The sequence below is a fragment of the Pristis pectinata genome, chromosome 14 (genome assembly GCF_009764475.1).
Source record: "Pristis pectinata isolate sPriPec2 chromosome 14, sPriPec2.1.pri, whole genome shotgun sequence".
Lineage (NCBI taxonomy): Eukaryota > Metazoa > Chordata > Chondrichthyes > Rhinopristiformes > Pristidae > Pristis > Pristis pectinata.
In genome coordinates, this window is record NC_067418.1 from 50,840,362 (window position 1) to 50,852,331 (window position 11,970).

The window sequence follows — 11,970 nt, forward strand, 5'->3', positions numbered from 1 at the left end:
GTCATTATTATTATTGACTAAATTTGGACCAAAATACCAGGTGTTACATAATCAACAAAGAAACATAAATCCAAAGAAAGGTGAAGGATACAATGAAGTGATTGCTGATCAGAGGAGTCAACGTAGATTTCAAGATATCACCAACCAGTCCTGAATAAGATTATTACACAAAAATAATCACATCAAGAAAATGCACTTTCAGCTGGGTTACTTCCTTGACTTTCTCTTGCCAATGCATTCCATCCCCTCCCAAAGTGCAGAACTCCACCTACAATTGTTATGAGCCAGGTTGCTCCTTGGTGAGTGTCCCTTTAAGGCATCTGGATGGTAGTGCAGTAGTGTGTGTGGCTTTATCTGACTGCTACGAGTGGGAGCAAATTAGCGTCTATTACTGGAATGATGTAAGAGCCTGAAGGCATATTTCAAGGATGTGCTGGCAACGAGGAGAGAGGGAGGGGGAGAGGAGAGGGAGGGGGAGGGGAGGGGGGAGGGGGAGGGGAGAGGGAGGGGGAGGGGAGAGGTAGGGGGAGGGGGAGAGGAGGGGGAGGGGGAGGGGAGAGGGAGGGGGAGAGGGAGGGGGAGGGGGAGAGGGAGGGGGAGGGGGAGAGGGAGAGGGAGGGGAGAGGGAGGGGAGGGAGGGGAGAGGGAGGGAGGGGAGAGGGGGAGGGGGAGGGGAGAGGGAGGAAGGCAGGGGGAGGGGAGAGGAAGGGAGGCAGGGGGAGGGGAGAGGGAGGGGAGGGAGGCAGGGGAGGGGAGGGGAGAGGGAGGGGGAGAGGGAGGGGGAGAGGGAGGGGGGGGAGCGGGAGGGGAGAGGGAGGGATAAAAGTTGGTAGCACTGCCAGTCTCTGTGTTTATGAGTGAAGCACGATCGTTCTGACCTTACCAATCCATGTGTGGATTTTTGGAGCAATCTGTGGAGTCCACTTTGTCGTTAACCTGTACCTGGAATCATGTATATCTGTGGTGGCCACGTATCGAGTGCCCTCAGAGTGGCAGATATCTCTGACTAAAAGTACTTTGGCGTTTGGGGTGTCGTATTGGTTCCATCGTGGAACTTGTGGAATTCGTAAACTCCTTCTCTCTACATTTTTCTCGACATTCTCCTGTGGTTTTCAGAAGCCTTTGCTCATCGTTTTGCTTCATGACTTGCTGAACTGAACTTTGAGAACTGTTCCAAAACTTGGGGTTTGGGAACTTGCCACACACACACTTCGGGCTATTTTGGGGTCGATTGTCTGATGTCTAACGTTTTTATTTCTCTATTATTACAAGTAGTTATTAATAATTAGATTCTAACATTTATACATGGCTCATAGTGTTTCTATGTTGCTGGTACATAACATAATTCTCAAATGAAGTAAAATACTCCTCTATTGCTGAAAACAAGTACAATTGCTGGAATGTGACAGGCTTTGGAGAAGGTGCACAAAAATATACCTACCACAGTTATCTGTACAGGTGTCTGATGGCGTAAAAAGGATCTTCCCATCTGGACAGAAACAGCCTTCATCATCAGCACCCTTATCACTGGGTGCATTTTTGTCTGTCGACCTGATCAGAAAGAGAGTGTTAATTATTGTACATGAAGTGAGGGAGAGAAAGAAAAAGAGAGAATGACATTTTGAATTGCCATTGAGAATGTTTGCTAAATAAGTACAACAAACCTTGAACCACAGGTTGGCTGTTCCTTTGATGCACATGCCTTATATTCCATGTTTCAGGGCAGTGATATACTGGATTAAAGTAAACAAGAAAACAAGAAATTAAGCATGTTATGGGTCAGGTTGCTTTTTGGTGAATGTCCCTTTAAGACATGGACAGTTGAGTAGTAGTGTGTGTGTGTGTGTGGTGTGTGTGTGGTGTCGTCACAACAGCAAAATTACAACGTGCTGGCTGTTTTGCTCAGTGAGTCGGAGAAGAGAGAGAGAGAGAGACCACTTTTGTTGTTAACCTGTAGAGGGGAAACAGGTTCTTTTCTGTGGGTGGCCACGTATCGAATGCCTTCGGGGTGGCAGATACTTTAGAACAAAGCAGTGGAGATCATCAGAGGACGACGGAAGCAGATGCAGCAATAACTTTTGAAAAGGAATTTGGACAAATATTTGAAGAGGGTTAATTTAGCGAGGCCACAAGGAGAGAAGGGATAGGTCTGAATGGAAAGGTTGATGAGCTGAAGGAACTCCTCCTGTGATTTTATGAAGATATTATCAGTTACTTTACCACATGTTCCATTGGTGTGATCTCGCCAATTCACACAGACATCACCTTTAGACTTGCATATCTTAGAATACATCGCTATACTGGAGCATATTATTGTATCAGTCTTGGCGTTGCATCCATCATATACACATGTGTCATAGAATGGGCCAGGAGGAACCTTGTCATGGCATTTTGAAAAGATACTAAGAAAAGAATAATGATGTTAGAAATCCAAGAGGATCTGCTTGGAACTGTCTCTCTTCATGCATGTTGACAATGACAATTGCTGGGACTTCGTCCATCTCTCTATATAATCCCCCCACCCTTAACCATTCTCTTTCCTGATTCATTTCTTCCCCTCTCTGAGTGGGAGCGATCAGACCATTCATCTCCACCTGACAAGATTTTAAAAGACCTCAGTTAACAGAGATGCTGACAAATATAATGGGGCAGAAACTCCTGACGGAACTCAGTATTTGTCAAAAAATGGTGGTAGAGGAGCTGGTTAGCTGGACAGCTGATAAATCCGAAAGACCTTGATGATCTATATTCCAGAGTGTTGAAAAAGGAAGCCTTACCGAAAACATATGCTCAAGTTATGATTGTCCAATGTTCTGGACTTGTTCCTGTGGTTTGGGCGGGGTGGTGGTGAGAAAATGTTAAGAGAGAGAAAGTAGGAACTGCTGACCTGTTACTTGAGCACCAAGGATGGAAAGTGCTGTAACCTATAATGAAGAATGCAAATACAAATCTTCTTGAAAGATAGTAGGGTTATGCAGAGTCAACATGGACTTATGAAGGAAAATCATAGAGAAACAAAGGACTGCAGATGCTGGAATCTAGAAGAAAAACACGATGATGCTGGAGGAACTCAGCAGGCCAGGCAGCATCCGTGGAGAAAAGCAGGCGGTCAACATTTCGGGTCAGGACCCTTCTTCAGGACTGAAGATAGGAAAAGGGGAATATCCCCACCCCCACCCTTCCCCACAACACCACTTCCCCCCACCACGCTCTTCTCTTCTTCCCTTTCCTAGCCTTTTTTCAACCTTTTTTTCTTTCTCTCCCTTACCTTTGACCCATCCCCTGGTGGATCTGCTCTCCCCTCCTCCCCTCCCCTCCCCCCCCCCAATCACTATCTCTTACCTGCATTGACCTATCACCACCCTGTGCCCACCCCGCCTCCCCTCTTCTGTCCACCTATCACTGCCCTGCTTTCCCCCTTATATATTGGGTTTCCCCTTTTCCTATCTTCAGTCCTGAAGAAGGGTCCTGACCGGAAAGGTTGACCGCCTGCTTTTCTCCACGGATGCTGCCTGGTCTGCTGAGTTCCTCTAGCATCGTCGTGTTTTTCATGAAGGAAAACCATCTTTGACTAATCTGTTGGAGTTCTTTGAGTATGTGCCTATGTGATATGGGCAAACCGGTGATGTAACTGGATTTACATAAGGTTTTCTATAAGGTCCAATACTGGAGTTTGGTTAACATGGAGTTGGGGTAATGTACTGACACAGATGGAGAAATGTCATTGGACAGAAAGCAAGGAGTGGACATAAACAGATCACTCTCAAGTCTGCAAGCTGTGACTAGAGAGGTGCCACAGGAATCAGTGTTTGGGCCTCAGGGCCACAATCCATTTTGGTGAACATAACAGTAAACCATATGTCTGTGAAATGGTGAGAGATTAGGCAGTGCTAATGTGACCTGGGTGTGCCCGTACACAAGTCACAATAATGCAAGTGTAGTGGGAAAATAGGAAGGTAAATGGTGCACGAGCTTTTATTACCAGCAAGTCTGATCACAGGAGTAAAGGAAATCTTACAGCCATTGTATCGACTGCACTGGAGAGGGTTCAGAGGGGACTCACCAAGGTGTTGCCTGGAAGTGAGTGCTTCAGCTATGAGAAGAGACCAAGGCCAGGTTTGTTTTCCTGGGAGCAGAGAAAGGTGAGGAGAGAGCTGACAGAGGTGTTCAAAATTATGAGAGACGTAGTTAGGGTAGATAGTGAGAGACTTCTCTCGGTGGGAGACGTGTCTAAGACCAGAGGGCTTAGTTCATGCTGAGGAGTAAGATGTTTAGAGTGGATCTGAGGAAGAATTTTTTCACCCAGAGACGATCTGGAGTGTAGTGCCTGCAAAGGTGTGGAGGCAGGTTTGGGAGCATCTGGGCGAGTACATGAATTGTCAAGGCATCGTAGGCTAGCATTTTCCCTTTGACTAAGGCTAGGCTAACAGATCAGTAGCTCCTCTCATACAGCCATGGGCTTCTTTACTGACTGAGGAGTCATAAATCTTCACCAAACCTGTACTGGAGGGAAGGTCACCGATGTAGCAGTGGGATCACTGCTAGTTCTACAGTAGTAGATTGGAGAAGAGATGGTCGAAGCACATTTAAACCCCATATTACACAGGCAATTCAATCTAGACTACTCGTGCTCCCTACACACATGCACATGCCAAACTCGTACCATAACCACATTGACTGTTCACAGTATGACTACACACACTTAAAGCCTTACTGTAATTCGTTTTTAGGATTAGAATAGTGAAGGAAATTTTTTCAGTTAAAAATAGATCAGATATCTAAAAAGAAAAAATGCCGGGAACACTCAGCAGGCCAGGCAGTGTCTCTGGAGAGTGAAACAGGATGAACAGGGTTAATACAGGGGCAGGCATGGTGGTGTAGCAGTTAGCATAACGCTATTACAGCACTCAGTGACCCGGGTTCAATTCCGGCTGCTGTCTGTAAGGCGTTTGTATGTTCTCCCCGTGTGTCTGCGTGGGTTTCCTCCGGGTGCTCTGGTTTCCTCCCACATTCCAAAGGCGTACGGGTTAGGAAGTTGTGGGCGTGATATGTTGGCGCTGGAAGTGTGGCGACACTTGCGGGCTGCCCCCAGAACACTCTATGCAAAAGATGCATTTCACTGTGTGTTTTGATGTACATGTGACTAATAAACATATCATATCATATCATATCATAACGCCTTGGGTCAATGACCTTCATCAGACGAGTTCAGGAGCAGGAGCAGACCATAGCTGATCTTCTAGCTCAATGCCATGTTCCAGCATGATCCCAATATTCCTTGATTCCCTTCATGTCCAGGAATCTATCTATCCCTCAACACAACTGAACTTCCAAGCTGCTCCGAGATAGAGGTTTCCAAAGGTTCCGAGTGAAAGTATTTCTACTCATCTCAATCTTGCCTCTCATTCTGATGAAGCCTCATTGTCCCAAAACATTAACTGTGTTTCTCTGCTGAGGCAACGGAAATGAAATGAAATGTTTGTCCTGATTGTTTAGGATTGGGCACTGTGTAGGACAGTGACTGGGCTGAGTTGGGGTTGACAGTTGGTGCCTGTGGATCAGTGGGTGGGGGGGCTGGTGATTGTGGGTGTTGAGATTGGGTCGCCATGTTAGTGGTTGCAATTCCGAAGATCGGTCATCAGGGCTGGAGCTCACAGGCAATCATTGCAAGCTGGGGACTGGGGGGCCATCACTGGACGTTCTCATCCAGGGCTACTAATTTGTGGAGAAAACAAATGGCCGATTACGACATATCTTCCAGAACAAAGTATTATAGCATTAGTATTAAAATTACTCATATTAAAATTACTAAATAGCTCTGACTAGGTGGCCACGTGGAAGGCAGGAAGGAGAATGACTGCTTACTGCCGTCCACTGAGCACATTCCAGACCCCGCCTGTTTGTGACCTTCACCCTCGGATATGACTTACGGGCCGTAAATGATCTTGCAAATGTCTGATGCTGCACAAGGGACAGTTGGTGTAGTTGTGGGGCTGGGTGTGGTTTCTGCAGACGGCATAGTTGAAGGATGAAGTGGGCTTGGGGTTGTGCTTCCTGTTTCGCAAGATCCCTTGTTCTTGTCTGTAACTTTCCAGTGAGGAGCTGCTTTAAGACAAGAAGATGTCACTGCTCCATCAGGCAATGTGCAGTCATCTGCCTTGTTGTTGGTACAGGTACCTAGGGAAGTGGGAATTGAAAATTGAGGCATTATTTCAAATGTACTTACAACATCATGAGATACTCACAACTGAGGAAGGTCCTCCAGTTCATTTCCACATCCATTCAGATGGACCCCTCACCTCCCCACTGGGGGTGTCCATTTGATACTCAAAATGGATGCCATTGTTTTAAGAAGAATTTCCTAATCTGCATCCTTACACTGCCCCTCTGGTTTGAACTTGTGTTGATCCCACAGTGGAAGGACAAGTACATTGGGAGATGCACTCCCATGAGATCGTCCATCTCTGAGAAAAGCAATATTCCCAGAAATCAGGGATAGTGGAAAGAGAAAAAGAAGCCTCACCCATTAGACAATTTGAACACTGACTTTCATGAACAATAATTCTCCTTAATTTACTTAATCTAATGAGGAAAAAAGCTAATTAATAGCAGAACAGAAACAAATGTCCAAAGTCTTGAGGGGACTGAAATTCAAACTCCAGAGTGTCAGTCCACACACAGTGATATTGCAATTCATAGACAGGATTCTACAACTCTGAAAGCTCAAGTTAATAAGTCCCATGATACATACCGCACTGTCCTTCAACATTTTTCCCAAAGATCTTGTAAGGAAGGTCAATCATAAATTCCAGTCCATCAAAAGTAATGGTAGAATTAATGGTAATAATCTCAACCTTTTCAGTGATCCCCGAGGAACTGATCCTTATCTCATCATGGAAATAAGGTTGTATAAGCTCCTGACCATTGACCAGTGCCTGTATAAAGAAAACAATGTGCTTCAGTCAGCTACTGTCTTGTTTCATAAGCGTGAGGAATGTGTTGACAACGTATTCAGTCTGAAAATCATGGAGCAAACGGTGCCCCTGAGGACTGCGTTAGAATTGCTGCTGGATATGGTCCTAACTGTATGGAGGCTTTGCCTAGCTGACCTCTGGCCTTGGGTGCCCTGCAGAGCGCTGTTGGACACTTCACAATGAGTGGGGCAGTGTGAATCGTTTTCTGGCTTCTGATGTTCCTCCTGTTAACTTCCCTTGAAATCCGTGCTTAAGCCACCCCCCCCCCCACCCCTTTCCCGTTCCATTGTTGCGCCGGGCAGGAATAAACAACTGTTACAAGTTATCCATGTGCTCTTTAAATTCTTGCCATTGCCAATCCACTGTCAACCTTTAAAGTAATGCTCCCTAATCTAGCATAGCCAACTCATGATCCAATACCCAATGTCCTCACCCTACCCCCCCAGACAGATAGAGTTCCCCTGATCCTCACCTACCTCCCCACCAGCCTACACATCTGACATATTATTCTTCGCAACTTCCACCATCTATAACAAGAGCCCACCACCAGGCACCTTCCCCTCTCCGCTTTCCACAGGGAGCCCTCTCTCCATGACTCCCTGGTACGCTCATCCATTCCCCCCACCCCACCCACCCAACCTCACTCCCTCCCCAGGCACTCTTCCCTGTAAGCACAGGAGATGTAACACCTGCCCCTACATCTCCTCCCTCACCAACATCCAGGGCCCTAAACAGCCCTTCCCGATGAGGCAGCCTTTCACACGTGGATCCCCCAACATTACTTGTTGCATCCGGTGCTCCCGGTGCGGCCTCCTCTATGTCGGTGGGACCGGACGCAGACTGGGGGGAATCGCTTCCCCGAGCACCTTCGCTCCGTCCACCATACCAGACGGGGTCTCCCGGCGGCCAGCCATTTTAATTCACCTCCCCATTCTCACACTGACATGTCCCACTCCTCTACTGCCAAGATGAGGTTAAAGGCAGACGAGAGGATCAGCACCTCGTATTCCGCCTGGGCAGTCTCCAACATGGTGGTATGAACATCGAATTCTCCAACTTCTGGTAACCGCTCCCCTCTGACCCCTTTTCTCTCTCCTCCTGATCCACCCACCCCCCCCACCCTGTCTCCTACCCCTCCCCCACCCTCTCTATCTGCCCATCCCCCACCGGTTCCCCCCCACCTCCCTCCCTCCATTCCACACTCCACCTTCCTCTCCTGTCAGACCCCACAATCTTCAGCCCTTTGTCACCTCCACCAATCACCTCCCAGCCTCTGACACCGTTCCCACTCTCCCCCTCCTCCATCTGCCTATCACCCCTCCTCACCTGGATCCACCTATCACCTGCCAGCTCTTGGGGCTTCCCTCCACCTCTTTTATAATGACCATCTCCCCTCATTCTTCCAGTCCAGATGAAGGGTCCCCACCCGAAACATCGACTGTCATTTCCCTCCACAGATGCTGCCTGACCTGCTGTTCCTCCAGCGCCTTTTTGTGTGTTGATCCAAATTTCCAGCATCTGCACCCTCTTGTGCCGCACAATCCAATTTCCTTTATTTAGATTCAGGACCCTTGTTTCAGAATCAATCTTGAACCCTCCATCTTACTGAGGAATTCTATCATGTTACGGTCAACCCTTCCCCAGGGGACCCCATGCAACAAGATGGTTTATTAATCCTTCCCCATTACACAGTATCTAATCTAAGATGACTCGCTCTCTAGGAAGTGTGGTGACACTTGCGGGCTACCCCCAGGACAGTCTACGCAAAAGATGCATTCCACTGTGCGTTTCAATGTATACGTGACTGATAAAGAGATCTTATCTATGTTATCTTATGTTAAAAAGCCATCGTGAATACATTCCAAAAATTCCTCCTCTACAGTGTTATTGCTAATTTAGCTTTCCCAATCTGTGTGTAGACTAAAGTCATCCATAATTACAGATGTACCAAGATTGCATAAGTCTCTTATCTTCTGTTTAGAGCCATCCCCGACATCAGCACCATTGTCTGGGTGTCTGTATACAACCCCCACTGATGTTTTTGTCCACTGGTTCACCCATGCAGACTCCACATCAAAGTTTTCAGAACTAATATTACTATTGCACAATTCACCTGCACAGGCTGCCCCCAGAACACTCGATGCAAAGATGCATTTTGCTGTGTGTTTTGATGTACATGTGACTAATAAAGAGATCTTATTAACAACACTATTCCACCTCCTTTCCCTTTTTGCCTTTCCTTCCTGAACATTAAGTACTTGGATGTTCAGTTCTCAACCCTGGTCACCTTTAATCATTGAGTTCATTCAAAGCAGAGACTGATGGATTTCAGGATATCAGGAGAGTCCAGGGATATCGGGATAGCGCTGGAAGGTGATGCTGAGACAGATGATATTGAAGAATGGTGTAGTGGACTCACTGGGCTTTATAGCTGATGTTTGCTTCTTTCTCTTACCTTCTTTTGTCACAAATAGAGTTGATGAGGGCAATGTTGTCAATGTGCTGTACATGGACTTTCAGAGGGATTTTGATAAGGTGCCATATAATAGGTTCACCAACAAAGATGACACATATGGCATGTAGGGGCATTCATAACATGGTAACAAGCAATAGAAGTGAATGGTTGTTTCTTGGACTGGAGGAATGTGAAGAGTGGCACTCCCCAAGAGTCAGTGGTAGGGTCATTGTGTTCTTTAATCCATCAAAGGTGAGTGTGTGGAATGGGCTGCCGGCAACGCTGGTGGAGGCGGTTACCATAGGGTCTTTTAAGAGACTTTTGGATAGGTACATGGAGCTGAGAAAAATAGAGGGCTATGGGTAAGCCCAGTAAATTCTAAGGTAGGGACATGTTCGGCACAACTTTCTGGGCAGAAGGGCCTGAATTGTGCTGTAGGTTTTCTATGTTTCTAAAGACCTACAGGCGTCTGCCACAATCTATAAGTTTGCAGATGACATACAATTGATCAGCTGGGTAAATGGGCCGAGGAATGGCAAATGGAGATTAATTCAGATGAGCGCGAGGTATTGCATTTTGGAAAGTCAAATCGAGGTAGGACTTTCACGTTAAATGGTAGGGCCCTGGGGAAGTGTTGTGGAACAGAGGGACCTTGGGGTTCAGGTAGATGGTTCCCTGAAAGTGGCATCACATGTCGACAGGGTGGTGAAGAAGGCTTTTGGCACACTGGCCTTCATTAGTCAGGGCACTGAGTATAGACGTTGGGAGGTTTTGTTGAAGTTGTACAGGATGCTGGTGAGGCTGCACTTGGAGTATTGTGTTCAGTTTTGGTTGCCCTGCTGTAGGAAAGATGTTAAACTGGAAAGAGTGCAGGAAAGATTTACCAGGATGTTGCCAGGAATCGAGGGATTGCATTATAGGGAGAGGTTGGACAAGCTAGGGGTGATGTTATAGAGGTGTATAAAAAACTATGAGTGGCATAGACAGGGTGAATGCACTCAGTCTTTTTCCTAGGGTTGGAGAATCAAGAACTAGGGGGCATAGGTTTAAGGTGAGAGGGGAAAGATTTAATAGGAACCTGAGGGGCAACTTTATTTTACATATAAGGTTGTGAGTATGTGGAATGAGCTGCCAGAGGAAGTGGTTGAGGTAGGTACAATAACAGTTGGACAGGGACATGGATAGGAAAGGTTTTGAAGGATATCGGCAAATGTGACTAACTTGGATGGGCACTTGGTTGGCATGGACCAGTTGGGCCAAAGGGCCTTTTTCTGTGCTGTATTACTCTATGTTTGGTAATTCCTTGGGAACGTCATTGCCAAGTCTTGTTTTGACCTGTACTGATGACCCCTCAAATGCCCTTTCAACTGTGGTCACGGGGCATTGAGGAGGATCAAAAGTCCTCTTCTGGTTCAGTGATATAGAGGCCAAAACTCCAATAGCCATCCCAACCTTACTCCAAAAGCTTTATTTGCCAAGGGCATTCATGGTGTACTTAAAACCCTAAGTGGATGGGGATGGTCTCTGCCTCTTTGCCAATAAACAGAAAATTCAGAAACTCTTACCTTGATTCTTTCTGTGTTGTTGACAGCCACTCGAAGCAATGTGATTTCCAAAGATTTGTAGAATATTTTGATGGCTTTTGACCACATCATATCTGGCTCAGCACCGACGTCGTCGATGTAAATCTTGAAGTTCTTGATTTTTTCCGTTATTTGCTTCACCAAAATGTAGGTGCATTTTCCTTGGAATTTATAATTAATTCCATCAAAAGTACGGTAATAAGTACCAGCCCATCCACTGCAGAAACCTGGAATTTCAAAGTCAGACTTGGAGTTGCCAACAAAATATTTATTAAGCTGAAGAGAAAAGAAAATGCAGATGCTGGAAATCTGAAATAGATACAGACAATGCTGGAGGTATTGAGCAGGTCAGGCAGCATCTGTGGGGAGAGGGCAGAGCTAACGTTTCAGGTTGATGACCTTTCATAAATTCTTAATAAAAACTAAAAATCTTTACTAAATCTGCGTGATTGATCGTCAATTTAAAAAAAAATCTGGAGTTTTAAAAAGGCAAAAGAATGTGGTAATTTTAAACTCTGGCCAAAATCGGCCAAACAGTTGATGTTGCAGGTAATCTTTCCTGGGCTGAGTGTAAAGTTTTTAGAGAGCATCCAGCTGCTGGCAAGAGCCGACACTGCAAGGCAACTTCGAACTTCCCATTAAATTAGCAGTACCAGTTCTGCTCTGTCAGCTGAATTTACATTTCTGACTGAGGGGACATTAGGTTGAAGACCCACTCAGCACTCAAGATTCCAATGTGTCACTGGGGGAATGTCATACTGCAGAGGTGCTGTCTTTAAAATGAGGCATCAAGCAAGCATTGAATTAAAATGTATTTGCTTGTTTGGTCGTAAGATTCCAAAGCATCATTCAACGAAGAACAATAAGCTCTTCAAAACTCATTCCTCAACCCAAACTAAAATCAAAATTGACTGCTACCTAACACATCCTTTCAGTTTATGGGAACTATATTTCTGTG

General features: G+C 46.0%; 1 protein-coding gene across 1 annotated transcript in view; it reads right to left on the bottom strand.

Annotated features, from left to right (window-relative positions):
* The window catches only part of LOC127578014 (mucin-2-like), a 166,305-nt gene that overhangs the window by 13,922 nt on the left and 140,413 nt on the right, over positions 1–11,970 (bottom strand). The window contains exons 37-42 of the mRNA XM_052029720.1: positions 10,995–11,239; positions 6,752–6,935; positions 5,931–6,177; positions 2,221–2,402; positions 1,665–1,733; positions 1,438–1,551 (exon numbers count right to left, since the gene is read on the bottom strand). Of these exons, the coding sequence (XP_051885680.1) occupies positions 1,438–1,551; positions 1,665–1,733; positions 2,221–2,402; positions 5,931–6,177; positions 6,752–6,935; positions 10,995–11,239 (1,041 nt within the window). The remainder of the gene's footprint in view (positions 1–1,437; positions 1,552–1,664; positions 1,734–2,220; positions 2,403–5,930; positions 6,178–6,751; positions 6,936–10,994; positions 11,240–11,970) is intronic.